Source organism: Centrocercus urophasianus, unplaced genomic scaffold, assembly GCF_019232065.1.
Source record: "Centrocercus urophasianus isolate 14NV4802_14NV808 unplaced genomic scaffold, USGS_Curo_1.0 seq_63, whole genome shotgun sequence".
Taxonomy (NCBI): domain Eukaryota; kingdom Metazoa; phylum Chordata; class Aves; order Galliformes; family Phasianidae; genus Centrocercus; species Centrocercus urophasianus.
Genome location: NW_024885233.1, coordinates 555666 through 580577, shown reverse-complemented (window position 1 = coordinate 580577; position 24912 = coordinate 555666). Strand labels below are relative to the sequence as shown.

Sequence of the window (24912 nt, the reverse complement as noted above, 5' to 3'; positions counted from 1 at the left end):
GAAAAGAGTAAGTTAGACCAGAATTACCCGGTGTCAGCAGAAAGAGAATTCCCAAATGATCTAAAATGCAACCCTAAATCTGAATACATGCTTTCTTAGGGTGACCCGAGGGCAGCTTTCATCAACCTCCTAGAGATGCCTGTAGACAGGAACACAACATCTCTGTGGGAGAATGCTGCTGCACAACACAGAGCTATATAGAAAAAGGTAACAAAGACCATCTACCTGGCCTCAGCAGGCACAGGATCGGTGGGGCAGTGAATCACGTTGTGCCTGTTTCACTCACAAAAGCCCTTTTAGGTTGGAAGTTGAACACCTTGAGTGTACTAAGACAGAAAAGCAAACCACTTTGTACATAACACTGGATCCCGCATATCAGGGTGGGATCTCAGATGGGAGCCTATTGCTTACAATCAGAGTAATCCTTTAATTCCTTAAAATAACCCATTTGAGGGAAGGATGAGAATTCAGAGGCACTCACATATGTAAAAGCCAATATCTAAGTATAAACCCCTGTTAACATGTGGACAAACCTCCTTCAGTCTGAAAAACAAAGTCTAAATTATTCAGATATTAAAGCTTTTAAATCCAAGTTGCTCATGTGAAGGAAATCAAAAATCATATATGTATTTGATATACGTATACACATATATATAAATAAAGTCAGCTTTAACTCAAAATGCACTGCATCCAAACACCTGCTAGGAAAGGAAACTATTCTGCCACTTACTCCTCCACAAAGAGAAAAGACTGTATACACCTGAACTATTGCTGCCAGCACCAGAAGGAATCACCCTGTTTTCAGGGAGGGCTGAACTCTCAACAAAACTCATCTGCACTGCTGAGTCCTTTGTGAAGCTGGAGGCAGTGGCGTGAAAAGCTTCAGGAACTAAGTATTCTGACACGATCTCGGGGAACTATGCAGAAAAGTGTCAGACAAGAACACACTGCTGAACTTGTTGTCTTGCAAGCTTTAAAAGACACTAACACTGCCTAACTCCTGCTGTAGGAAGCAGCACCATGACAGCAAAGATATTTCAGGAATACAGAAATTATACCTCAACCAAATGCTCCCATGTTTCACTAGTCTCCTACAATGGAAGATGACAAAGCCTTACTTAAACTGAGAGCTGAAGCAAAACTCCATCCGCCTACCTGAAAATCTGTTTGGAGTAGCTACGTCATGCCTTCCTTTGACTCCAACACATGCACATAGTTAACTGAGACATCAATGTTTACACTCCCAGCAGCTGAAGCAGCAGCTTTGACTACAGACTGCAGCACTAGCAAGCGGCAGCGCCTAGCTTGATGGCTTTTACACAAAGCACTGGTGTCTGGTAACCACAGCACAGCAGTTCAGCTTTAAATATTTCAAAAAGATGGATTTTAATAGCAAGGGCGGAGTGCCGACAATGTACAAAGTTAGAAAATAAAACCCAAACAAACGGGACTGAAATAGGCCAGGCAAACAAGTACCCTACATCTTACACCATTGCTTGCCCCCACTCACTACAAAGAAATTCAAGCATCAGTTCAACCAGCAGACTCAAACTGAATCACTGCACAGCCCTGCCAGGTCAGATCTATAAAGCCTTACAAGACTGCATCCCCTACACAGCTTTCAACATCAAGAGTCTTAACAACGGAGGCACTGCCTGCTTCCCCACACTGCTCTACGGGGATGATTCAGTACCAAGAGCAAGCTTTTGGGAACAGAATGACACCGTGGTGCAGCAGGATAGAGAGAAGCCTTGTGGAGCATCTAGGAATTGAAACCACTCATTTTACACAGATCAAAGCAGCTAGTTCCAGTGCAACAAGTCATGAGTCATCTCCTCACTGCCTCAAATCTTTCAGCAGTTCCATGCCTTCCACACCAACAGGACCTTTCAATGGAGAGAAACCCTCTGGGCTAAAAATAGAGGGAGGATTCTTTTTGATCCATGGCAGAGATCTCAAACTTTGATAAGCCATAAGATAATCGTCACTGCCCCAGAGAAGCCCTCATCTTGCTCAGTGTTCCTAGGAAAACAGCCTCGTGCTTTGCACCTTACCTGCTGCAAAAGGCATTTTGTAGGGGTAGCTGTTCCGTCCTGTGTGCACACTGCTGATCCTGCCATCCGGCACATGTACAACACCACAGACACTGTAGCTGTTGATGGCTGTTCCTTCTCCACAGCAGTATGGGGAGCTGCACCAGTGGAGTGGCTGGAAATGAGTGCCTGATGGCAAGGAACCAGGCGATACCAAGAGCCCTTCACAGGTAGCAGGCTGCGAAAGTTCGTCCTTGGGGTAAACTGAGCAGTGAGAGTAGCCACGGTATCCACTTTGGCCATAACAAACATAAAACCCATTCAACGGAGCCAGATCTGAGGATTCATAGAGACAGCCACAATCTGTGTGATTCCCAGGAACAGGCAAAGGGGGGAACTGCTGCACAGGAAAGGAAGGCTGATGAAATTCCTGTTTGGGAGTCGGGGATTTCTCTCCAGGTCTTCCATATTCTGGCTTCATGGAAGCTTGCCCACCCATGAGCAAAGGCAGTCTATGGTAGAAACCCTCCATACTAGACTGCGATTCATAAGGGACAGGTTGGGCTGTCCTGTAGAGCCTAGAGGAGTCCTGCTGTTCTGCTTTCCCAAAAGCACCCAGAGTGAGCCCTCGCCAGCTGTGCTGACCTTCCATTTTTAAGCTGGCCGCTTCCTTTTTGGACTTGACACAATTCTTCCTATTGGCTTTGGCCCATTTGAGCGTAGACTTTGAGCAGTGGTTCTCAGACTTGCCCTCTCCGTCTGACTTACTCCTCTGCTTCAGGGGCTGGTCTTTCTCATGGGTCAGCTTCAAGAAAGCCACAGCGTTCAGGCTGGCCAGTCTCTTTGGGGTGGGATGATAGGAGATGGCACTATCCTCTCTCCTTAACCCGTCATCAAAGACCTCATCCAGTGAATGGTCACAGCTATTGTATTTCTGACTGGCCTCATGTCGATTTTTGCCTTTACCTGTTTTCACAGCTGTCTTTTCCAAGGCAGGCCAGCTGTCACCTGCCTTGCAATGCATGCTCTTGGCAGTACAGTCCCCACTGGCTTTGGCAGGTTCCCTCCGAAAGCGCCTGCCAGACAACAAGCCATCGTCCCGCTCAAAGAGCAGATTGTTCACAGCCTCCGCATTCAGAGAGGCCAGTCTGCGTTTCCTGGGCTCTGAAGGAGCAGCATCAAGGTCTTCCTCTGTCCCTGGATAAGTTACCGTGCACTTTTCCCCAGCTGAATCACTCTTGCCCGCCCCCACAGGCTTAACTTGTTCTGCAAAAAAGGTGGACCCCAACTCTTCCACCCAGCTGGGAAGTTCCTTTTTTTTGCAGCTGTGGGTCTCTTTTGACAGAGATCCAGCCACATCCTCCAGCCTGGTGAGAAGCACTTTGCAGGTCTTTTTGTTCACTGAAGGGAGCAGACGTTTCCGCAGCGGGTACGTTTTTCGGACTTCCTGCAAATTCTTGCTTTTGCTTGTCCCCACAAATCCACTCAAACTGCTGGCAACCTCAGTGGCATCCCTGTCCTTTTGCTCGCTGCACTCCGCCTGAGTCCTGTCCATCTTCCCGTTGCCTGTGGGTGATGAAACCTGGCCAGCAGAACCAGCTGGACGTTTCAGAAGGAAAAGTTGTTTCTTCCGGGCATGCGTCATAGGATCAATGTCTAGTCCTGAGAACAAAGAGAAGAAAGCATACCTATTAATACAGACAAGAAGGACTCATCTCCTCACAACACATCAAGTGCCAATTAGGAAATACTTGGGGAATCGTGTTGCTATACACAGTCAAGCCTTTTTGGGTGACAGGCAGTTAAGCCAATTAGGAGGCAGGATGCAGTGAGATGTGGGTTAATATTAAGCTACAGAACACGATAGTAATTAAAGGTGAGGTAGTACAGGAGCCAGCTTTACCCAGCTCCCAGTTCAAGTAAGTTCCCTACTAAAGCAACACTGCCTTGAACATGCTACAAACTCATATCTAGTAAAGATCATCTGAATCCTGGTCCAGGGCACACAGTAGAGATAAATCCCAGGTATTTGACTGCTTGCACGTTGTTACAGGCAGGTGGTTTCATTGTCACCTGAAACAATTAGAAGAAAAACAGAGTCCACCTACTCATAAAAAGTAAACTTCATCTATTAAACAGACCTATCAACATTAATAGATTAAATACATGCAAATTCCTGCACAGGTTAGAACCTGTCTACCTGTTGCTGTTGTCTCTTTCTTAGTTGCATTTTACAAAGTCTGTGGACACTGTTCAAATTATCATGTTTGGCAGAGAAGCTTGAACAAATATCACATGCTTTCAAAACACATTTATAGAAGGAAAATAATTAGCTGCATAACATTCCTGATTTTTCATTTAGATGGTATGTCAAGACATCCTTAAAACAGACACAAATGTCTGAAATATGAAGAGATAAGATTCTCTGTGCTGGGAGAGGTTTGCACAGAGAGGAAGCACCAAAGAAAGGCAGACAAGCCCGAAGTGCCTTTATCTGGTATCAGTAGCAGAGGTTGGTTGCCCACCTTCCATCATGCCCTAGGCTTTCTGGCTACTCCAAGAGCAGCACCTTACTGCTGAGTGGGCTCTGAGCAGCTGGTAAGCAACAATAGAGGAATAGCTGCACCCCAGCAGTTTGTTCGGCCAGGTGCTGGCTTCAGAGCTATGCAAGCTAATACTGATTTTTTGTTTCCCCTTGTTTCTTTCTAGCAGAATAGTTACTGTGCCTTTGTACTCATGCGTTTCAACTTCAGCAAGTGACCTGTGGTAGGCTTGTGTCAAGGGATTAAGTGATGCTGCAGTCCAAAAGAACGCGTATTCACAAAAGAGTTTAAAGGCAAGAAGGGATACAGCAGGCGATATCTACAAACATTTTAAAAAGAAAGTCTAATTGACTAATACAGAAATCAATTCAATTAAGCCTGTATCGGAGCACAGGAAACAGCAGAAAAGGGCTGTTTCTTGCATGCAATGGTATTTATGAAGCAGTCAGATTCCCATTATCGGCACCAAAATGCCAGCCTTCAGATTAACACCGATGTAGGAGCAGTCTGGTTACCCCCACATCAAGTATCCAACTGCAAGACATCTCAACTGACACAATCAGCACAGGTCTGCTACTTCTGAGGCTGCTAATTAAAGCTACTGCATCTGTAGCAAAGAGAACAAAGCTACCAAATTACAAGAACTGTTCATTTGATATGGTTTAATCAAGCTGATAATTAGATTATCTATTTGAAATAGACCCAATGTGTTTTAACTGATGTGCTTATATATGCGTTAACTAAAGGAAAACTAGGAATTGAAAGCTACTGTGGCTTGCACAATATTTTGCAGACATCAGACTCTTTCCAAGGTGTCTCAGGGTAACGGAACACTTATGCCCCATCACACATGGGATAACTCTATAGCCTGTGCCTAAACTGCAGTGCTCTACGGTGAGCAAGCATTTATGTATATACCCATGTTGTTTCCAATAACCAACGCCAGTTCTGGAAATTAGAAGGATGGTTATCAATTCAGACTGACAAGTTCCCCCAAAATCAGAGTAATTCTTGGAGAAGCAGACACATTAACCACATACAACCTCTGGAGTTAGCATGAGAATTTCTATTTAAAGCGTGCAAACCAAGGTTTCAAAGTGGTAGACCAAGCATCCTACAGAATCATGCCCTAGGGAAGATTACATCTCCATACAGGCCTGTGGTTTGTTTTACACCTCTAAACCTATTTTCTGTTGTCCCCAACAAAAGATGGAGCCTCCAGCAGAAATGGTTAGCAGAGATGGGAGAAACCCAGAAGAAACAAGTATGACTTACTTAAAAACCAGCATCAGTTATCTCTGTCTCCTTTAGCTCTCACCAATCTTCTATGAGCAGCAGTCGTCTCCTGACTACCACTACTCATCTGTCACATGCTGGGGCTTTATACTCCATCAGTGTTTGAACGAGGAAGAGATCTATTAAAAACTGAGTACTTCAGACATGACCTTGATCATACCAGACCTGCTCAAAAGATATAAAGAAGGCTGGGACAGATTGAAGGAAGGTAATTTTTCCAACAATGAAGGGGAGAATCATTAACAGCAAGAGCGGTAGTCTTCCCTGTTTGACCCCATGGAGAGGGTCAAGACAAACAATAGCTTAATTTAAGTATCTTTCCTGGAACATAAGCATAGAAATGCTTTCTGTTACAGTACTCCACATGAAAACAGATTTTTAATACATACATTTCCTCCCACTGCCATAAAACCACCTCTCTCCGCAAAGCCCAGAAGCAAGATCTGCATCCTGGTGCAGCACAGGTAGCATCGTCTTGCGCATGTACCATATTTACAGGTAATACTCCACAACAGGTTTCATCACTGACAATTGCAACTGGGAACGTGAAGAGAAACACTCGAGTTGAACTCACAAAGATGACAGTAGAGATAGTAAAAAATCACACTGAAGTGGGAAAAGCACCAAGATTCAACACAGTACATTTCAGAGAGTCTCAGTCGCACGAGCTCTTTGACACAAGACTAATCAAGCAATCACAGGCTTTTATTAATTACTTGTCAGTAAAAGAAGGATATGTCTGCACAGATCTCCTTGTCGCCTGGTCTTCAAGTTCTCCCCTTCTACTCAGAGCTCAGCTGCTTGAACACTATAAAGCACTTGTCTGCAAAGGAAGAACTAAATATCTGAAAATTTGTGCAACAACAAAATAAGCAAACCCCATATGTTTTGGATAGCCATGCAAATCCTTTAAGTGCCAGTAAAGAAAACAGCTTCCCCATGATTGTAAACCCTCTGAAATGCAGCTCTATACAAAAGCTACTGAAACGCAATCAAAGTTAAGTAAAACTGAGTTCTGCTTTGTTCCCTCAAAAACTTCCACAAGATCCTTGGATAAAGAAAAAAAATCATCCATGTTTCTTCCTGACCTACTCAAGTGTTCAGTTTGGAAATCAAGAGAAGGTTGTTTTTCCACATCAAACCCCACTGAAAACCTCAAATTAGAAGTGAGGTGAATTCTCTTTGTTTTCAAAAGCACTCAAAACACACCTCCTTTACTCTGCAGTATCTCAGAATTGGTAGTAGAAATAAACTGATTTTAAGCCTGCAAGTGGTCACTTACAAAGCATGGCTGAAAGGTTCAGTTTCTACAAAGGGAAGTTTGCCATGATATTGCTGCAATAAAACAACTGCCCCAACCCAATTGAAGCTGAAGTGTTTCTCTCCCTTTTCTGATACAACTCACTAGTAGAGGTGGGAACAATCAGGTTTAGCAACTATAATTACTCCTGTTATTTCAAAGCAGTATGTGAATTTATAATGAGACTGGCCAGGGGTGAGGGAGAAGATTCCAACAAGTGACTTCATAACCCCCAGAAGCCACCTAGCAACATTTTAGATGTTAGATCTAATCCTTAACATCTCTTACAGATAAAGACTCTCAACCTTTTCCTGAAAGTACTCTCATCCCTGAGAATCTGCTGTATTTCTCAGTTCTCTGTGTTCGTACACAGGTGCGGAAAGAGCTACTCTGAGCCTTCTGCTACAGAGGGCTGCAGAGATGCCACTACAAGTTTTGGAGACTGTATACAGACACAGGCACCAAGACAACAAACAGCTAAAGCAGCAATTTATTCACATTATGAGCATGCATCCAGAAACAGGCACCAAGTCTTACCAGATTGCTCTCCTTACCTGGGATTCATTAACCCCTTCTCTTTCCCCAGCATAACATACAAGCAGAGCTTCCAAATGCTGCTTGAAACTTAAATATCTGACAGTGTACGATTCTTTAGAAATCAGAGTCACGCAGAGCTTACCAAGACCAGCTATTCACAGGGAGTGCCGCATTCCTTTCAGCTGGGAAGGAAGTGTCAGGGCACTTCACCCTATGCCACCTGCGTAGGGCTTCACAAAGCAAGGAGGAAAAACTAACTATACCCAGAAGCCTCAAAGAAATCACAACATAATCAGAAGAACTGAAAGTGAAAATACTTACAGCAGAACCACCCATCCCCTGCGTGCAGCAAAGGAACTGGATAGTAGGTGGGGAGACACTAATAGTTTACTTTAGAAGTGAAACAACTTTGACAAAGCAGCTTGGCCTAGTCCTCTGCATCCCAAACCCACTGAGCATTCTCACAGATGAAGTTGCTATCCCCTTCCTCAAACTGGACTAGTTTGAAAGAATTATATGAGAACTGTAGACCACATCAGACTGAAGAAATTCAAACCAAAATGCACTGGTCTAATTTTGTGCTGTAGTAAAAGCACTACCCAAACAGCAAAGTCTGAAGAGAGATGATGCCTCATTAGCAGGAAGAAAAGCAAGTGTCTTAACAGCTGCACTTTCTGTAATCATGCAGCTGCAGCATCTGCCTCTCCCTCTCCATCACTTGATTGCAAGCGAAATTAAAAGACACCAGTCTGGGACTACCCATTCAAGTACCACTTCCCTTCCTAAGCTTTGCTATGGAGATGCGCCGGTTCCAAGGAGACGATGCCAAAAAGAACAGAAATGTAAAGTTTTTAAAGCTTCTAATCCATTTGGCACTTTGATAACAGAGTTACAACAACATGAATCTTACTCTCCATGCACAGCATTGTTTTGCTGACTTTCAGTCCTTGTCCACTGGAAGAAGTTATGTGTTTTTGAAATGGTGCAGCTTACACTGTGACAACAGCCCCATAACTGTAGATGCTGGGAGTATTGGCTCCTTTCTCCTTGCTGCTTTTAAAGTCAGATCATTCTCAGCACTATAAAGGATATGCTGCATGAAGAAAACCTCCCAGGATCTCTTGGAAATCTGAGTAAAGCACAGAACTGTCAGGTATCCCAGGCTGAATTGCCTAAATGCAGTGCAAGTCCCAGGAGCATCACTTCAATCTTAGGCACACTGAAAAATTAAAATTGTTATGCACTACAGTTTGTCTTCTTAGGGTCCAGCTCTGATTTCTCTTTGGAGGCTCACTGAATGCTTTGTCATCCTCATGCTCCAGAGAAAACTGTCAGACAGGGCACGTACTGCAGAAAAGGCTTTTTCCCCTCCCCCATCACCATAATCCTTGCCATTTGCCAGCACCTCTTGAAAATTAGGTGAATACTCAAGTCCATGCTTCAAAAAGGCAAGCAACAAGGGATCTGGGGTTTGCTCCAATTCCTGCACCACCAAGAGAGGCTCTCTACAAGTGTATGGACTGCCTGCTCTGCTCCCTGGTCCTACATTGGCAATTACAGCTCAGTTGTGAAAGCCCATGCCTCAGCCACATTGCTGCAAGTACTGAATAACATGTGATCCATGATAAATTGCCATGCTGAAGCAACAGCAATTATCACTGGATGCTTTAAAATTGAAGTGCTATGCCGATCTGAAAGCAATGGCACGCTGAGAACAACACACGCTGGGGTGCACTCCCTGCTTGCCAGCTGACCACTTGCATAAACAGGAGCTAGACCTGTTAACACCCCAGCAGAGAAGTTGCACAGCTGATTTCCTGGGAGAGCTTGTCCTGTCCTTGGTTATCTGCTTTCACATCTTGCCTACTGGCAGCGCTGTGAGCACTTTGCAGGGAAGCCAGAATTAAATTTCTCTGGCTGCTCTCACACTCTCTACAGCCCCAGTGAGCAGCTCTTGCAAGGGGAAGGAAAAAGAAGAAAAAAAAAAGCAGAAAGAGGAAATAAGAAAAAAGAGAAATCACTGCTGCACCACTGAAGCCTGACCTCAACGCATGAAAGTCAAAGAAACCAGAGCCTTTCCAGCACCTGGAGCAGCAAGGCATTTCATTATCAGCACCATGACACAGCTCATCTTCCCTGGGCAGTGCAGCCCTTTTAAAGACTCAGACTCAGCAAGTGCAGTTCTAAATTCCCCAGGCAAAGTGATGAGGGAAGCCTAAGCCAGCACCCTTTACTGGTAGGGAAAGCATTTCATGTCTACTTCATCTCCCCTGGCACTGCTGATAGCTGCAGCAATATGCATGCTGCCAGAGCGGTGTTGGTCCCACAGATACCTCCCAAGTGAGGGTTAGATGCACCTTGTACATCCTTTGGCAAAGAAATGTACCTGCTTTCAGAGAGGAGATGGGTATCAAGAGTTGCTCAACTAATCATCTACATTCACTAAAGAAGTTTTTTTTTTTTTGCTTGCACACTGAACAGTTCATCACATCTAGCTGGGAAGAGCCAATTCTTTCTACACAAGTGGAAAGGCATTATCTACAACTTAGGAGGAAACTGATAAGATGTTTCCTTGTAATTGATGACGAGGTGTGTTATTTGTGGAACTACCACGATATCTGGAAAAGACATACTCCTTTTCAGAAAAAGCACCAGCTTCCCCCTTCCCCCATTACCAATGCTACGAAGCTGCATTACTGTGTCACCTTTTCAGCAACAAGCTACTGCTCAGGCTGAATGTTCAGTATCTGCTATAGCAAAGAACGCATCCGCTGTAAGTACAGAAAGAAATGCACGACTTGAGCAACTCAAACATCAGTCACCAAAATCAGACCAAGCCTCACAGTCACAGTTTGTTTATGTACCTACACTATAGAGCACTGTTTCTAAGGCAAAGAGTGTGCTGAAAACCTGTCTGAATAAACACGATCAGTATTTGCAAAACCCATTTCCTTCCATCCTGCAGTCATCCATGGAGCCTCTCAGCAGCACCAGAAAGAACCCCTGGCCACCCCAAACCTCAGGGCCAGGAGCCACTGGGTTTGCATGTCTTTTCTAAACTGCCTGATTGTGCAGAGCAATTCAGCGACCCTGGGGAAAAATAACATCCAGCCATGTCATTAGACACAAGCAAAGAAACATACAGAATGGCAACCCCCTGCCCAAAGAGAAACCATTTCTTTGCCAATGCAAACACTGTAATTATTCCCCCAGCGCAAAGCCCACTGTTGGCTTCTCACCTCTCAAAACCAACCTTTAAAAAAGAAAAAAGCAGCAAGTGTGACTAACCAAGCCCCAAGCACGCCCTGTGATGAAAGCCCAGATAAGGCAGAGGAAATCCCTGTGCTTGCAAATACCAGGACATGAGCCCTTGGTTGGAGATCAGCCTCAGCTCATCTCAAGGCTAAAAACTTTCTAGCAAGCACTCAAGCTTCAGAGATATTTTGACACTCAGCCTTCTCTGTACCACTCCCCAGCACATCATTCGGAACAAATTCCTTTCAATAATGAAGGCAAAGTTCAGAAATTAAGCAAGAATAGCACCAACATAGAGGGAGGTGCACCACCTGAGAAACAGAAAACAAGATTTACGGATTACTGAAGGAAAATTTTCAGCTGCAAGCGCAGCCTGAGACATTTGCATTTGAGAAATCATAATTTGATCTCTCCCTTCACACAGCTCTAAGAAATACCAGATGCTCAACCTCTCCCACCCCTACACAATATTTTGCAATTCTTATGAAATACCCAAGATCATCAGCAGCAACCACCACCATATATAAAACACTAGAACTGTTTAGTACCTATTGTTTACAAGGAATTGCCTACTAAGACTTTAAACCAGTTCAGTGTGAAGCTGCCCCCACGACAGCTATGCTAACAGCATCCAGTAAGACACCTATAAGTAGTCTGAAAAACTAAGTCAAAAATAATTCTCCCACTTCGACAGTCACATTTTTAGGAGCACAAGCTTTGCCAAGCAAATTAATGAAGGTTTTTAAAAAAAAAAAAAAAAAAAAAAAAAAAAAAAAAAAGGCCCTGTTCCTGATTACACAGCAAAAGGCTGAGTCTGGTGAAATATCAATCACACGTCACTTTGCTCAGAGAGCCCTGCCTCCATTCCTGCTTACATGACCAAGATGGAGTAACAAATTACTTCCAAGACATGATTTTGAAGAGCAAGCTGCAAGATTTTTCTACACTTAACATTAAAGCTCTTCTACATAATATCATCGCCCTCTTCCACAACCACCTCAGCAATTTCGTCCGACTACTCAGCTTGAATAATTTAAGGTGTGCTGTGATTTCATGGATAACACATGAAACTGTGCCACCTTTCGGGATTCCAGCAGCAGGTGCATCCCTGCCAGCTCCTCTCCATTTTGCAAAGCTGTCACTGCTGTCCTGTCTCTGGATCTGGACTTCTCTCCTCCTCTTTCAGGTAAGTGCCTCCACGAAGGTCTCTGGAAGCCCTCTTAACTCTTTTTTGCTGAAAACTGTCAGCACAGAAGCAACAGAATGTTAAGCTGTGCAGTTCTCCATTTGGGAACATCATTCCCAAGCCAGAACTCAAGTCAAAAAGCTTCTTAGTTACCATCAAAATTCACCAATCACTCTCCTCCCCATGTCTCATAACCCACAGTGAACACTGTGCAGACCTTATGCCTGGAGCTGACCATGCTGCATTTGAACTTAGCACTGGAGAAGTAGTTCACTTGTGGCCGCAACTGGGATATTCTCATCAAATCAGACAAAACTAGAAACCCGCAGCTTCAAGATGGGAAAAGTTATAGATTCCTCTTCAAATTTCACAGCTCAACTGTTTAATGCACTCGGTCAAGTACCCCCCCCCGCCCCCCCCTCCCCCCCCCCAAAAAAAAAAAAGCACAACTGAATGGTGCTGCAACACCTCCTGATAACTCAAAGGAGAAAAAGCTTCTTCATTCCTCTGTTTGCCTCACTTCCTCACTTCAGCTGTGCAGGTGAGTTTTCTGGAGCTGGATGTTTTTTGAAAGGGGCCACTAGCTGGCTCTCCATTAAGGTAATTAGACACTGAAATACATGCAGCAGGTAGAAAGGTGGGAGAGGGTTGCAGATTCAAGAGCTCAACTTGCAGGAAATCCTACATCACAGCTGCGCTGGTACAAGAGACATGTTTTACTTTTGAACCTAACATTACTAATGCCTTTATCACAACAGACTGAACCTCCACCAGCCACTCAGCAATTAAAGTTAATTGCTTGGTCATTACACTTTTCATTACCAAGCAATCAGCCCTTCAAGGTTTTTAAGTACATGGCACTGGCTCTTCCCCAGATTATTAGGGGCCTGGGGTGGGCTGGGAAATCTGAGCATCTTCCAGGGACCACACAGCGCTGTCAAGCAGACTTGGAAGAAGGGACAGAAGTTCCAACCTAATGCCAACCTAAGTTTGATCGTTTCAGCCCAGGAAAGCAGAGGGACTCAACACCTATGTAGCCGTGGGTCCTGAGCAGAGGAGAGGAGTTTTAGGAGCATTTCTAAGATTCTAATCTAGCAAAAAAATCACATGGGAGCAGAGTCCGAGGCAAGACAGTTGGGTGCTACATACCTCCAGAACTGTTCATAGGTGTTAAACTGACAGAAACCACAAGCAAAACGGAGGTGATTCAGACCCCAGCCACTTTTGAAACTCAAAGCCCAGTTGCTGGAATGTTGCTTCCACTGAAGCCCATTTAACTCCCATTAGAAGCTGGCCCAGCTCCTTCAGCCTTTACCTGCATCATTAGAAGTATACACTTAAACAGACACATTCGCTGGCACCCAGGTTTGATCACTCATGGCAACACACATTCCCTTTAAATGGACTGGACAGGGTTTCCAGATCTGGGCTGGGAGTGATTTGTTTTATATCCACTCATTAACTTGCATTTACATACCTACAAGTGCATGACACTATTTGGCCATTTAGAGAGGGAGTGATTAAACATGCCTGGCTTTCAGAGCAATAGGTACAATAACGTGCTTCAGTATGGTGAGCCATTTAATGACACTGAAGTACTTTTCAAGTTACATTTCACACAGCTGGAAGGTAAGACAAACAAACAAACAAAAAAAAAAATCAAGAAAAGTGAATAAATTACACATTCAGCCCCAAGAGCTTTGGATTGAATATTCATTGTTCTGGTCAGTGAAGGTGCTCCATAGAGAGGGACTCTGTAAGGTTATGCTATACAACCTCACTCAGAAAACTCGCCCTAAGAGCTACACGTGAGCAAATCCTGCTAACGGCAAATATTTGGGAGTCATCTATTTAATTTGCCTGGCTGCTGCCACTTGACTTGGTTAATGCTGAGCAGGAGGAACAAAGTGTTGGGTTTTGCCCCTCAGTTATTCTCAGGCTGCTTCTGGAGCATTCCCCAGGGTTCACAGTATCATCTTGATGGGCCAAAGGAGCATCTAACAGAAGTTTAAAAGTGTCCATCAACAGGGACAAATTCAAGATTGCTATGCTGGACAGGCAGGAATAATCAGTGGCATAAACGCAACAGGTCAGCAAAGCAGCACCCCTCAGAAGGGGGCCAAGGTTTATTAAGGAGTACAAGTTGAACAGCCAACTGTCAAGAAGAAACAAACATCATTCTAGAGTGAAATTCCTAAAATGCTGGATGGAAGGAGAGGGGAACAGGCTCCAGCTCATGTCTCTGTGCTGTATCCAATGCAGGACAAGCCAGAGAGCAGCGAGGGAGTAAGCAACCAGAAAGGAGAGGGCGTAGTGGCTGAAGTCATGCAATTAAAAGGGTGGAGGGAAAAAGTCTGTAATGTATAAACTGGCAATATGGCATTCTCCAGGGGATGAGAAGGGCTTACACTGCACTAAGGGAGATTTTAAAAGATTCTGCCTGCATTCTTCCCTCCCGCTGGGCTAGAACAAGCATCTGACTGCCTCAAGAAGTTGAGGTTAAACTTAAAAGGTTGGAAGAACAGCTGTCAGCAATGTTTTGGTACAGCTCATCCCCTGCCCCACAGCAGGGTTCATTACAACCACTCCAAGGTCCTTTTTTACATCCTATGCTGCCAACAGGTATGTGGCAATGGGGACAATACAATTAGCACAGGAGCTGGGAAACTCGCCGGTGATTTTTCACTGCCTGGTTTTAAGAGCACACATGCTCAGCAATGCATCTTCCTCCTGATTCCTACATCCATCTAGCATCAAAATCTCAGGCTAACGGCACTTCCCAAAAGATATCATGGAAAAAAATAGGCTAGTTAACAGAAACAAGTGATGGGATAGCTCCATACCATGTAACTGCAGAAGCTCATGTACAGGACAGACATTTTCTGGCGCAGATAAACTCCTGAGCACCAGAATTTACAGCTTGCTTCCAGGCTAGAATAGCGAATACCTCATCTATGCCCAACACCTTTCACACCAGACATTTTGCTTGCAGCCTTGAAGACATGAGAAGGGCCTATTTCAGCATTTGCCTTGAACAGAGGTACCATTTCATTCCAAGGAGAAGGCAGCAACTTCAGGTGTTCAAAACACTTCAATTTTCATACCAGAGAAGGTCACCATTAAGCAAGCTTGAGCTCCAGAGGACAAGCAGACATCTGATTGCTGGCAAAGAAAATGTAATTAAGATGTTCTCTTTGGAACCACAAAGCTTTTGAGCAATTCAGCTTAGTTTTATGGAAGAATCACAGGTGCCTCCAACTGGATTTTCAGGAAGGTCCCTTGAAGTCAGGCTGTGATTTCAAAATACCCAAATGCGTTAGATGGGACAAAACCCTTTAAGTGCTATACAAGGTGCTCCTCACAAACAAACACCTTGACAGTTCACAGACACCCTGTGCTTCCACCAGCTCTGGCTTCAAGGAGAGTACAGTACAGAAAAGAACAAAACTTTCGATGAACTTTGAGTATTGGCAAATGGAGAAACTAAACAGCACTGCTCCTTGATCTTCATCTCTGGAATCTGAGAATGCTGGCTGGGCTGTAAGACCAGAACACACCAAGGTACCCAACACGTGGGGCAGAGGACTGGGGAAAAGAAACGCCCTCCTACATCCAAGTTGCCTGCACAAGAGCACCAGCGTAGAAGACACGAGCAGTTCAGAGGTAGAGCCTCCAACAGGCAAAATTCTCAACTGGATTGCTGTAAATCTGACCGGAGAGAGATGCCTGCAGCTGGAGGAGCTGCCAGCTGACACTGAGCCAAAGCAGCAGCAGGAGACACTCACAGCTCCTGACTGAACGATGGAAGAACCGGCAGAAAGTTTCCAGGAGCTGCTGGAAGAGAGAAGAAAGCTGCATGCAGCAGGCTTGGCTTACCCACAGTACGTGCAGACACAGATGGGTAAGCAGTTGATAAAAAAAGCATGCACTGCAAAGGCCCCCCACCGTGCACCACCACATTGTCCCAGAGTCCAAGACTACCAGAGCCAGTTTTGCTGCTGGCAGTCCAAATATCCAGAGATTTGATCCAAAGAGGATCCGATTTGATGCCGGACGACAGCTGCAAAGAGCTTAGAGCTGAGGAGCTTCAGCCTCAGCCTACAGTTACAATACACAAGGATACAATACAACCATGCAGGATATCCCCAGACACCAGGATTTCTGCTTCTGCTTCAGTTATTTGTCACAGTAAAATATTTCCAAATCTGAGCAAGCATTCTTTAAACTAAACGACAGATAGCAATCAGGTTTAGAGCTCCAAAGTGAGAATCTCTCTATTCATTCCAGTAGCCAAGATAAACATTTTATTTAATGGCTGTGTTAACAGGCAGAAATACACCTCTCTCTGGAAAGCAAGGCATTCTGACTGCTAGAGAATTTAAACTCTCATTTAAAGGGAAATTCCTATTAACGGGGGAAAACTCATTTATTCTGAACAGAAACCAAGTGCAAATTTTGTCTCTGTCTCCGTACAACTTTAGAACAAAGAGCAGGGAAGCTTTTCAGAGCCCCATGGATATGAAAGTCCCATTAGTTCTCTGTGATGATCCATACAGTAGGCTGAGGGGGCTACAAAATAAGAGAGCAACAAGCCACACAACTTTCTGCTCAGGGTAATCTTTCAGGTTTCCTTTTGCCTTGGGTGGGAGATGAGCCTCGAGGTACTGCAGCACTTCCTGAGGTAAGAGCAAGCAGATACCCACTTCTCCAATTCTTTCAGCATCACCTATCACAGTACTGAAACAGTGCAGAAATACTGTGCGTACAGCACTCGAGATGCTTTGCTGCTCTTTTAACACAATCAGGATACTGATTTTTGATTTGCCTAAACTTTCAACTTGTCTTTAAAGAACAAACAAACAAAAACCGAGACTCCTTTGGGTAGGAAAGAGCAAACATTTACTGCTCTCAGTCCAGAGGAGGATCGACAGGTTTTTATATGGGAAAATTAGGACAGCACTACGCAAAGCAATGGGGAAACATTAAGTTCTAAGAGCTGGAATGAAATCCTGGGGGCAGCCCCCAAAGCCAGTTCACTTTTTATTTTAATTGACTATGTTTTATCTACACCCAACAGCCCACCTACAGCCTTGTCAAAGAAGGAAGTATTCCACACGCTATTCTGTACAGGGTTTTGTAGCTAACCAGGTTTTAATCATGTTGGAGTACCAAAAGCAGAAATGTCTCTGGTGTGCTCACCTTCCTGCCCCTCCATGGTCCATTTCTCACCATTGCCTCCAACGGTTTCCTTGGAAACATACGCAAGCCTAAGTTGGATTGACATACATTTAGTGGACAGATGGAGTTTTGAGCAGCCTGAAATTCAAGGCCAACTCTCAGGATAAGTTACAGTATCAGTGCAAAAAGCACGCTGGAAGCCCTCCATTCTTTGTGGAAAGCTCAAGAATCACCTAATTACTTGGTAACAAGCTTTGAGGCAGAACCCTAGGCAAGGTCAGCAATTACTGGTTGTATTAACACAAAAGAAACATTTTTGTTTGGAGGGAAGCATCTCATTTTTGTTAAACACCAAGAACACAGAAAAGTTCTTCAGCTTGTTAGTGGTTTCAGGCAGGACAAGTGATGGAAATCACACATAGGCTCAGTGCAGACACAGTTCACAGGTAGCGATGCACCTGCACTGTATGCTTGCACAAAGAACTTTGGTGCCAGACTGCAGTGTATTCCTAACAACTGTTTTGGAGCAGATCTAATGCTCAGATAGTGAGCTACAGTTTGTAAGCAGATCCGCATCCTCTTTGTTGCTCAGCATCAAGAGGCTCAGGGTCTTAAAACCGTATCTTTACAGAGGTCTCTGAACAGCAGTTTCAGAAAAGCTGGCAGTTTATTCTGAAGCAGTTATTCTCTGGCTCTTCTTCCACTACCTGAAAAGAAATGGATATTGGAACAAATGGAAACGACTTTTTCAATTTCTATTTTAAGGCTAATTAAACAGTCCCTCCCTAATTGGGCTGTTTGTTTTCTCCCAGCTTTGAAATATTTTGCCTCTTTGCAACCAGAACACAAGAAAAATGGTAGAAATCCCTATTACATTCCTAGACATCATCCTTTAAATAAAGTACCTAAGAATGTGAGGAAAAAAATGATAGGGCTCTTGAGAGGGAGAAGAGGCACAGATATCCTGCCTCCACTGATACAAGGTTCCCCATTCCCCACAGCTCAGTACTTGGGCTACTTCTTTTCAACATCTTTATCGATGATCTCAACAAGGGGTCTGAGTGCATGCTCAGTATGTTTGCAGGCGACACCAAGCTGGGAGGAAGCGCTGATCTCCCAGAGGATAGGAAGGCATTACAGAGGGACCTGGATAGACTGGATTGATGGGCCAAGGTAAACTGCATGAGTTTCAATAGGGCCTAGTGTCATCCTGCATTTTGGTCACAACAACCCCAGACAACCCTGCAGTCTTGGGGAGGAGTGGCTGGAAAGCTGCCTGATGGAAAGGGACTTTGGTGTTCTGATGGACAGTCGGCTGAACATGAGCCAGCAGTGTGCCCTGGCCAATGGCATCCTGGCTTGTATCAGGAGTTGTGATGAGCAGGACCAGGGAAGTCATCTTCCCCCTGTATTTGGTATCAGTGAGGCCTCACCTCAAGTACTGTATTCAGTTTTGGGCACCTCAGTACAGAAAGGACATCGAAGTGCTGGAGCAGGCCCAAAGAAGGGCAACAAGGCTGGGGAAGGGCTCGGAGAACATGCCCTACAAGGAGAGACTGAAGGGGCTGTTTAGTCAGAAGGAGGCTGAGGGCAGACTTTATTCACAGAATCACACATTGCTCTCTTCCAGTACCTGAAAGGTGATTGCAGTAAGAGCGGGGTTGGTCTCTTCTCACTGGTGACAGGATGAGGGGAAATGGCCTCAAGTTGCAACAGGGGACGTTTAGGTTGGATATCAGGAAAAAATTATTTACAGAAAGCGTTAAGCACTGGAATAGGCTCCCCACAGAGGTGTTTGAGTCATCATCCCTGGATATGTTTAAAAACCGTCTGGATGTGGTGCTCAGGGACATGATTTAGCAGAGGTTTGTTAGAGTTACAGTTCGGTTGTGGTTGGACTTGATGGTCTTGAAGGTCTTTTCCAACCTGGGCAATTCTATGATTGTAAATCATTCACTAAACAGTTAGGGACACGTAGGAGAACTGGGTTTACTAAGTTTGGGATTCAGGGCAGAAACCCATAAAAGCTAAGTTCAGCTCCGCTCCTTGTGCAGTTGGCTGAAATGTAAAGAATTCCCAATTTGAGATTCACCTGTCCAGAATGTCACCTGTCATTTAGCCAGGTGTCCTAAAGAAAACCCCTTTTCCTCTTGGTCTGCACATGATTACAGCAGACAAACCTCTTTCCTCTGCTACCTTCCTCACACTGGAAAGATGGTTTCATCTCCAGCTTTGGTTTCCTGCACTGATTCCAAGCTAGACAAAAAACAAAATCAAACATGCTTCTTGCATATTTGTATGTTGTTTTGTTAAATAAACATCACCCTTCACTTTACTCATTCCTCCAAATCATTGCTGTTTATCAATATGATTATTGCTGTTTGCTTCCACACTGCACCTCCATCCTCCCTCTGCAGAGGGAGATGCATTAATACCCTCCTCCACAAATCCTTTCCCCTTCCATGCTATTCCCAGATCAGCCAGAACATGTTCGCTCCCCCGGCACACTCACATAACACTGTCACCCTCACCAAGACCCCTCCATTTTAGGGCCTCGTTAAATAAAAAAAATAAAATAAAAAATAAAAATCCAGTTGAAAGAAGTTCCCCAGCAAAGGCTCTGTGCCGAGCAGGCACTTTCCGACTCAGACAGCACTGTGAGCACCGCGGTGCTGCTGCTCAGCTGTGCTCCCCACTGCAGTGTCTGCCCCTCCAGCCTGCAGAAGTCAGCTCCTGCCTCTCCTCTGTGCGTGCCCGCAGCTCCTTGGCTGCGGATGTAATCCCAAGCTAGGTATTCAGCAGGCAAAGACACAAAGAGGACACGATAGAACGCTGTGCAGCATGAAGGCAGACGGGAGCGGGCTATTTTCAGCGCTTTGCACAGGCCACAGCCAGGAACAATAGAAGGCCGTGCGCGGTGCAGGGACAAGGCAGCAGTGCCTACGCTGCTCGGTGCTTCTCCGGAGCTGGGATTTTATTTCAAGGATGATCATTCAGACGGCAGCAAAGCTGTCAGGGTTGAGTCAATTGAAAGGAAGCACCTCTTCTTTATTTCTGAAAGCATCGTAAATAATTTGAAATATCGATACGCAAGCAGACATTAAAACACGAGACCTTTTATACAGACCAAGCCTGCTGAGCTGGGCAAGCCACACACACTCAAAGCCAAGCAGGAGAAAGCTCTTCAAAAAAAAAAAACTGCCTGAAGAACAATGGGTGCCAGAAAGCATTCCTGTGATATGGCTTACAAAGCAGGAGGGAAAATCATCGTTTCCTTCTTTAGTCACACCTTTGTTCCAGAAAATCAGGACACAAGGAACACAGCAACCTGCAGCTCTGAAGCAAAGCACCGTCTTATTCTCAAACATGATGCAATTTAGCAAATTTAATAAATCCCATGACTACAGGTGCCAAAAGCATCCTGACTCAGCCCAGCTGCTGTGCGCAATTCCCAACATGTGGAATAGCACCAGGAGCACCTCAAGAGCAACTATGTTGCTGCACCACTCTGCTTCTGCAGGGGATGGAGGTGCCACGACACGTGCAAAGCCTCCCTGCCCTGATCTCTCCATCACTGTGAGGCTGGTCTTCATCCCAGCGCTGCAGTCAGCACACTCACAAAATCCCCTACTGTGAGCTGGGACACTCAAACAGCAAAGGAAGAACTGCAAAAAGAACAGCTGGAAGCAGCCCTTAGCAGTAAGCAAACCAAACATCTTAATGAAGATGCATCTGCAAGGCAGGGTTTTTAGAAGGTGGTAGAAGGAATGCTCCTGCATGAAAAGCTTCAAGTGAGACCCTGGTCATGCTGTGCTCTCAGTGAGCCGATGCACATTCCTTTCCCGTCTTAATAAGTGTTTATTTGCCATGCTCCGCTGCTAACAGTGTAGTTACACACACCAAGTGTGTCTGCTTAGAGCCACCAGTCTCACATCAAACTATACCGCGTGTTTTCACGGTACTTTAACCAGCCAAGGAAGGACCAACCGTCCCCACCACTTAATGCAAGCGAGCCCAGGCACTGCTTGAGTACATCAGGCAAAGAGCACAAGTGTCCCATGTCTCATTTTCAGCTTGCTTGCAGTCAACAACCACACACCCCTGCAGAAGATACTCCTGAAATCCAGTGCTTACCAGTGATGAACTGAGTATAGGAAAACTAATCATATCTCCAAAACCGTTATCCTCACTTCAGCTACTCCCGCCCAGGTGGAGGCTGGATGCCCTCAGCTCAGTGACTTCTACCACAAATTCACCTGAAACATTCTTTGGGATTTATATTAATGCATCCATGCTCATGCAGAGACTTAACACGTAAAGAAAATATTTAACAAAGAGGCTCAGGCTGCCTGCCTCTCCCAGCTGACCACATTTGGTGCACCCAGCCAGCTTCAGTTTCTGCCCTGTCTTCAATGAGGTTTTGCTTGCATCACAAGAGAAGAAATAACATTTAAGAGATTAATTAAATCCCAATTCCCAAATACTGACGTGAGAGAACAGGTGCAAAACGAATTCATCTTAAACCAGATTTGCATTTATTCTGCTTAATGATACCCTACGCTTTTGCTTTAATGACAACAGCACTCCCTCATTTCACACTAACACAGTATTGCCTTCACCCCATTCTTTCAAGGGAGGATTCTTCACTTTCACAGAAACACTGCAACTTCCTACTTAATTTTACTTCTTTCCAGTAAAAGTAAATGCTAACAATCAAGTTTGGGCAGTGAGTGGATGAAGGCCTATTGCACTTTTCCAACCAATCGTATTTCTTCCTGTATTGAGAAACAAATCCATCAGTTTTAGATTTAAACACATCTTTCCTGTTCAAAGGACACTGCTTGCCAGCATGGGGAGGTTGTAAGTGCAAAAACTTAAGAGGGTTTCATAACACTCTCATTAGAGGTAATTCCTTCGTTCAAGAGCAGCAATCTGGCCACACATTTTAATATATGTATTTACTTTTTTTTTTTTTTTTTTTTTCCATTAGAAGTGTGCAGAGGCTGCTGCTGGATGGCTACTAACATTTCCAAAGAATCACCCTTTGCCCCAAAGGCTTCCAGAATTAATTGGAAGGGCATGGCTCCCTGTGAGTACCAGCTAGAAAACTCTTCCCTTTTTCCTTTCTCCCCTTTCCACACTTTACATCCAAAAGTTACCAATGGTCCTCCAACCTTCACCGTTAGAGGAAATACTGAAGATTGACATAGAGCTGCGGGCACAAAAATAAACAGATTGAACACAGGCCATCAGTAACCTGCCTTCAGGTGACACAAACACATTGGAAAGTGAAGAAAAGCAAAAGAGAACATCAGAAAACCTTATGGGCTGGGAGGAAAGTCCCTAGAAGCCACCACACTTCCCTCACCATCACATACAGAGATATTCGGAATGGTGCCAGCCCATGGCACAACACAGAAGTTTTAATTTTACAGCTTCTCTAGGGTGTTTATTTTCCAGATTTTGTATTTCTCAGTTATCCAAACTGCTGTTTCATATATTATAACAACATGCTAGCTGTAACTCCATCAGCTCGGCTGCTTGGGCAGGAAGCAGTGGTTTGTTACTGCCACGGGCTGCATTGCTACAGTTAACCAATGGGGCACAAAAATCCACACCATTTGCACTACCTCCAGCACCAGATTCACCTGCTTGATTTCCCAAAAATAATGACCAAAAGCTTTCTCAAAAGGATATCCACCAGTCCCCCAGTCCATACAGTGCCATGATCACACAGTAACAACCAACACCATTGGTATCAATTTGCCCGGCAAGGGGAAAAATACCACAGAAATAATAAGATTACCAGGTTGGCAACAAGGTATTGCAGATGGTTCTAAGAAAGACGAAGCACAACCTTAAACTTAGTCAAAAGAACCCAGCAGCTTCTAAACCAACAACTTTGGGCTACAAAGTAAGGTTCCAATTGTTTTTACCTCCAAACACAACAGTTCTCAGTAAAATTGTACCATTCAAACGTCACTGTCAGTCCATGCCAAAGGGAGCATATCCAGGAAGGGTTTTCCACTCCCACAAAGTTATGTCACTCACAAGTTTGGGGTTTTCCAGCTGATTTTATACCCAGGAGTAATGCTACATGTCACCACAGACACAGCAGTTAGGAAACCCACGCTGCTGCTCCATCACTGCACTGAATTAATTAGGAAAACAAACAGAAATCAATGCTCAAATAATAATAATAATAAAAAAAAAATTAAAGTGCTGGTAAATCAGCCTAAGGCACACTTCGTGACCACAAACAAGTATTCAGAGAGCTCCAGCTGAACTCAGGAAGGACTGAGGTAGCTCAAAGATGACACACACCAAGAATGGCTCAGGATGAACACTTTAGCAGGATATTCCTGGTAAAGATACCAGCAGCACACTGCTATTTCAGCCACATTCACATTTCAGAAGCATCAGTCCATCACACAACAACAGGAAGCCTTCAGCTGAGAATCTGAAGATCCCAAAACTAAGCGCTCATCAGCAGGACCGAAGAGCTCGACCTTTAATTGCACCTAAGTGCTGAATGGAACGAGTATCCGAAAGCTCCCGACAATTCTGACTTCGGGCCGGTGGGGGGGGGGGGCGGGGGGGGGTGTTAAAATCCAACCAAACTCTCTTCCACAAGGAGAACGGGAAGGAAGAGGCACAGATGAGAATATATCCCAAATGCTGATTTTTTTTTTTCCCCCCTTTTCCCCCCCTTAAGATCTTAAAGCTCGGCCCGGTCACATGCGCCCGTCTCGTGGAAGCAGCTGGAAAAGAGGGAGCCAGCGAAGCTGCCTCCATTAGAAGCTCCGCTACACAAAAGAAGAAGAGGAAACGGAGCAACGGGTCCAACGGGGAGAGATGTGCAAACGGGCAAGTGCAGCACGAAGAGGAAAGGGTGAAGAGATGAGGCTGTAAATCCAAACTCAAGCACGGCTCCTGAGCACCTGCACCGGGCGTGGGACAAAACGGGGAAAAGGTCCCACAAATCGAGGAGCGCGTAGGGTGTTGAGGTGGGGGTTCGGACTGGGGTCCTACAAAACGCAGCCGCCCGACGCCAACTTCTCCCTCGCACAGCCACGCAGGGCCGTTCCCCTCAGGACCCGCTTCGGAGGAACCTACGCGCGGACGCTCCCTTCACGAACCGCTTCAGGGAGACCCACGCGGGGCCGCTCCCCCTCCTCAAGGGACCGCCTCGGCGCTGACCCACGCGGAGCCGCTCCCCCTCAGGAGCCGCCCCCCCCCTCCCCGGCCCCGCCGCCTTTGTCCCGCCGAGCCCCGGGGGAGCGGCCCCGCCGCAGGCCCGGCCCCGCTCCCAACCGCCTCCCGCACCTGCCCGCCCGGGCCCGGCCCCCCCACCTGCCGCTTCCCACCCCCTCGCCCAAAGTTCCCGGAGCTCGGCGGCCCGGCACCTGCTCCCGCCTCACCGCGTGGGTACTCACCCCGGGTGGGGCGAGATCCAGCGGCGCCCGAACGCCGGGCTCCGCGCTGCTGCGTCAGCGTCGCTTCCTCCGCCAGCACCGGGATGGGGATGAGGCGCTCTTCGCCGCCGCCGCCGCCGCCGCCGCCGCCGCCGCCCGCCCTCGCCGC

At 45.5% G+C, this 24912-nt stretch overlaps 1 protein-coding gene across 2 annotated transcripts in view; it reads right to left on the bottom strand.

Annotated features, from left to right (window-relative positions):
* The window catches only part of BAHD1 (bromo adjacent homology domain containing 1), a 34596-nt gene extending 9739 nt beyond the window's left edge, over positions 1–24857 (bottom strand). Inside the window, exons 1-2 of one of the 2 annotated variants that reach the window (XM_042836800.1) lie at positions 24765–24857; positions 2055–3695 (exon numbers count right to left, since the gene is read on the bottom strand). In XM_042836800.1, the coding sequence (XP_042692734.1) occupies positions 2055–3678 (1624 nt within the window). In that variant the 5' untranslated portion in view covers positions 3679–3695; positions 24765–24857. Of the gene's footprint in view, positions 1–2054; positions 3696–3997; positions 4017–24764 lie in introns of those variants that run through there. The other variant, XM_042836799.1, reaches the window with a different exon arrangement.
* Between the last annotated feature and the right edge of the window lie 55 nt (positions 24858–24912).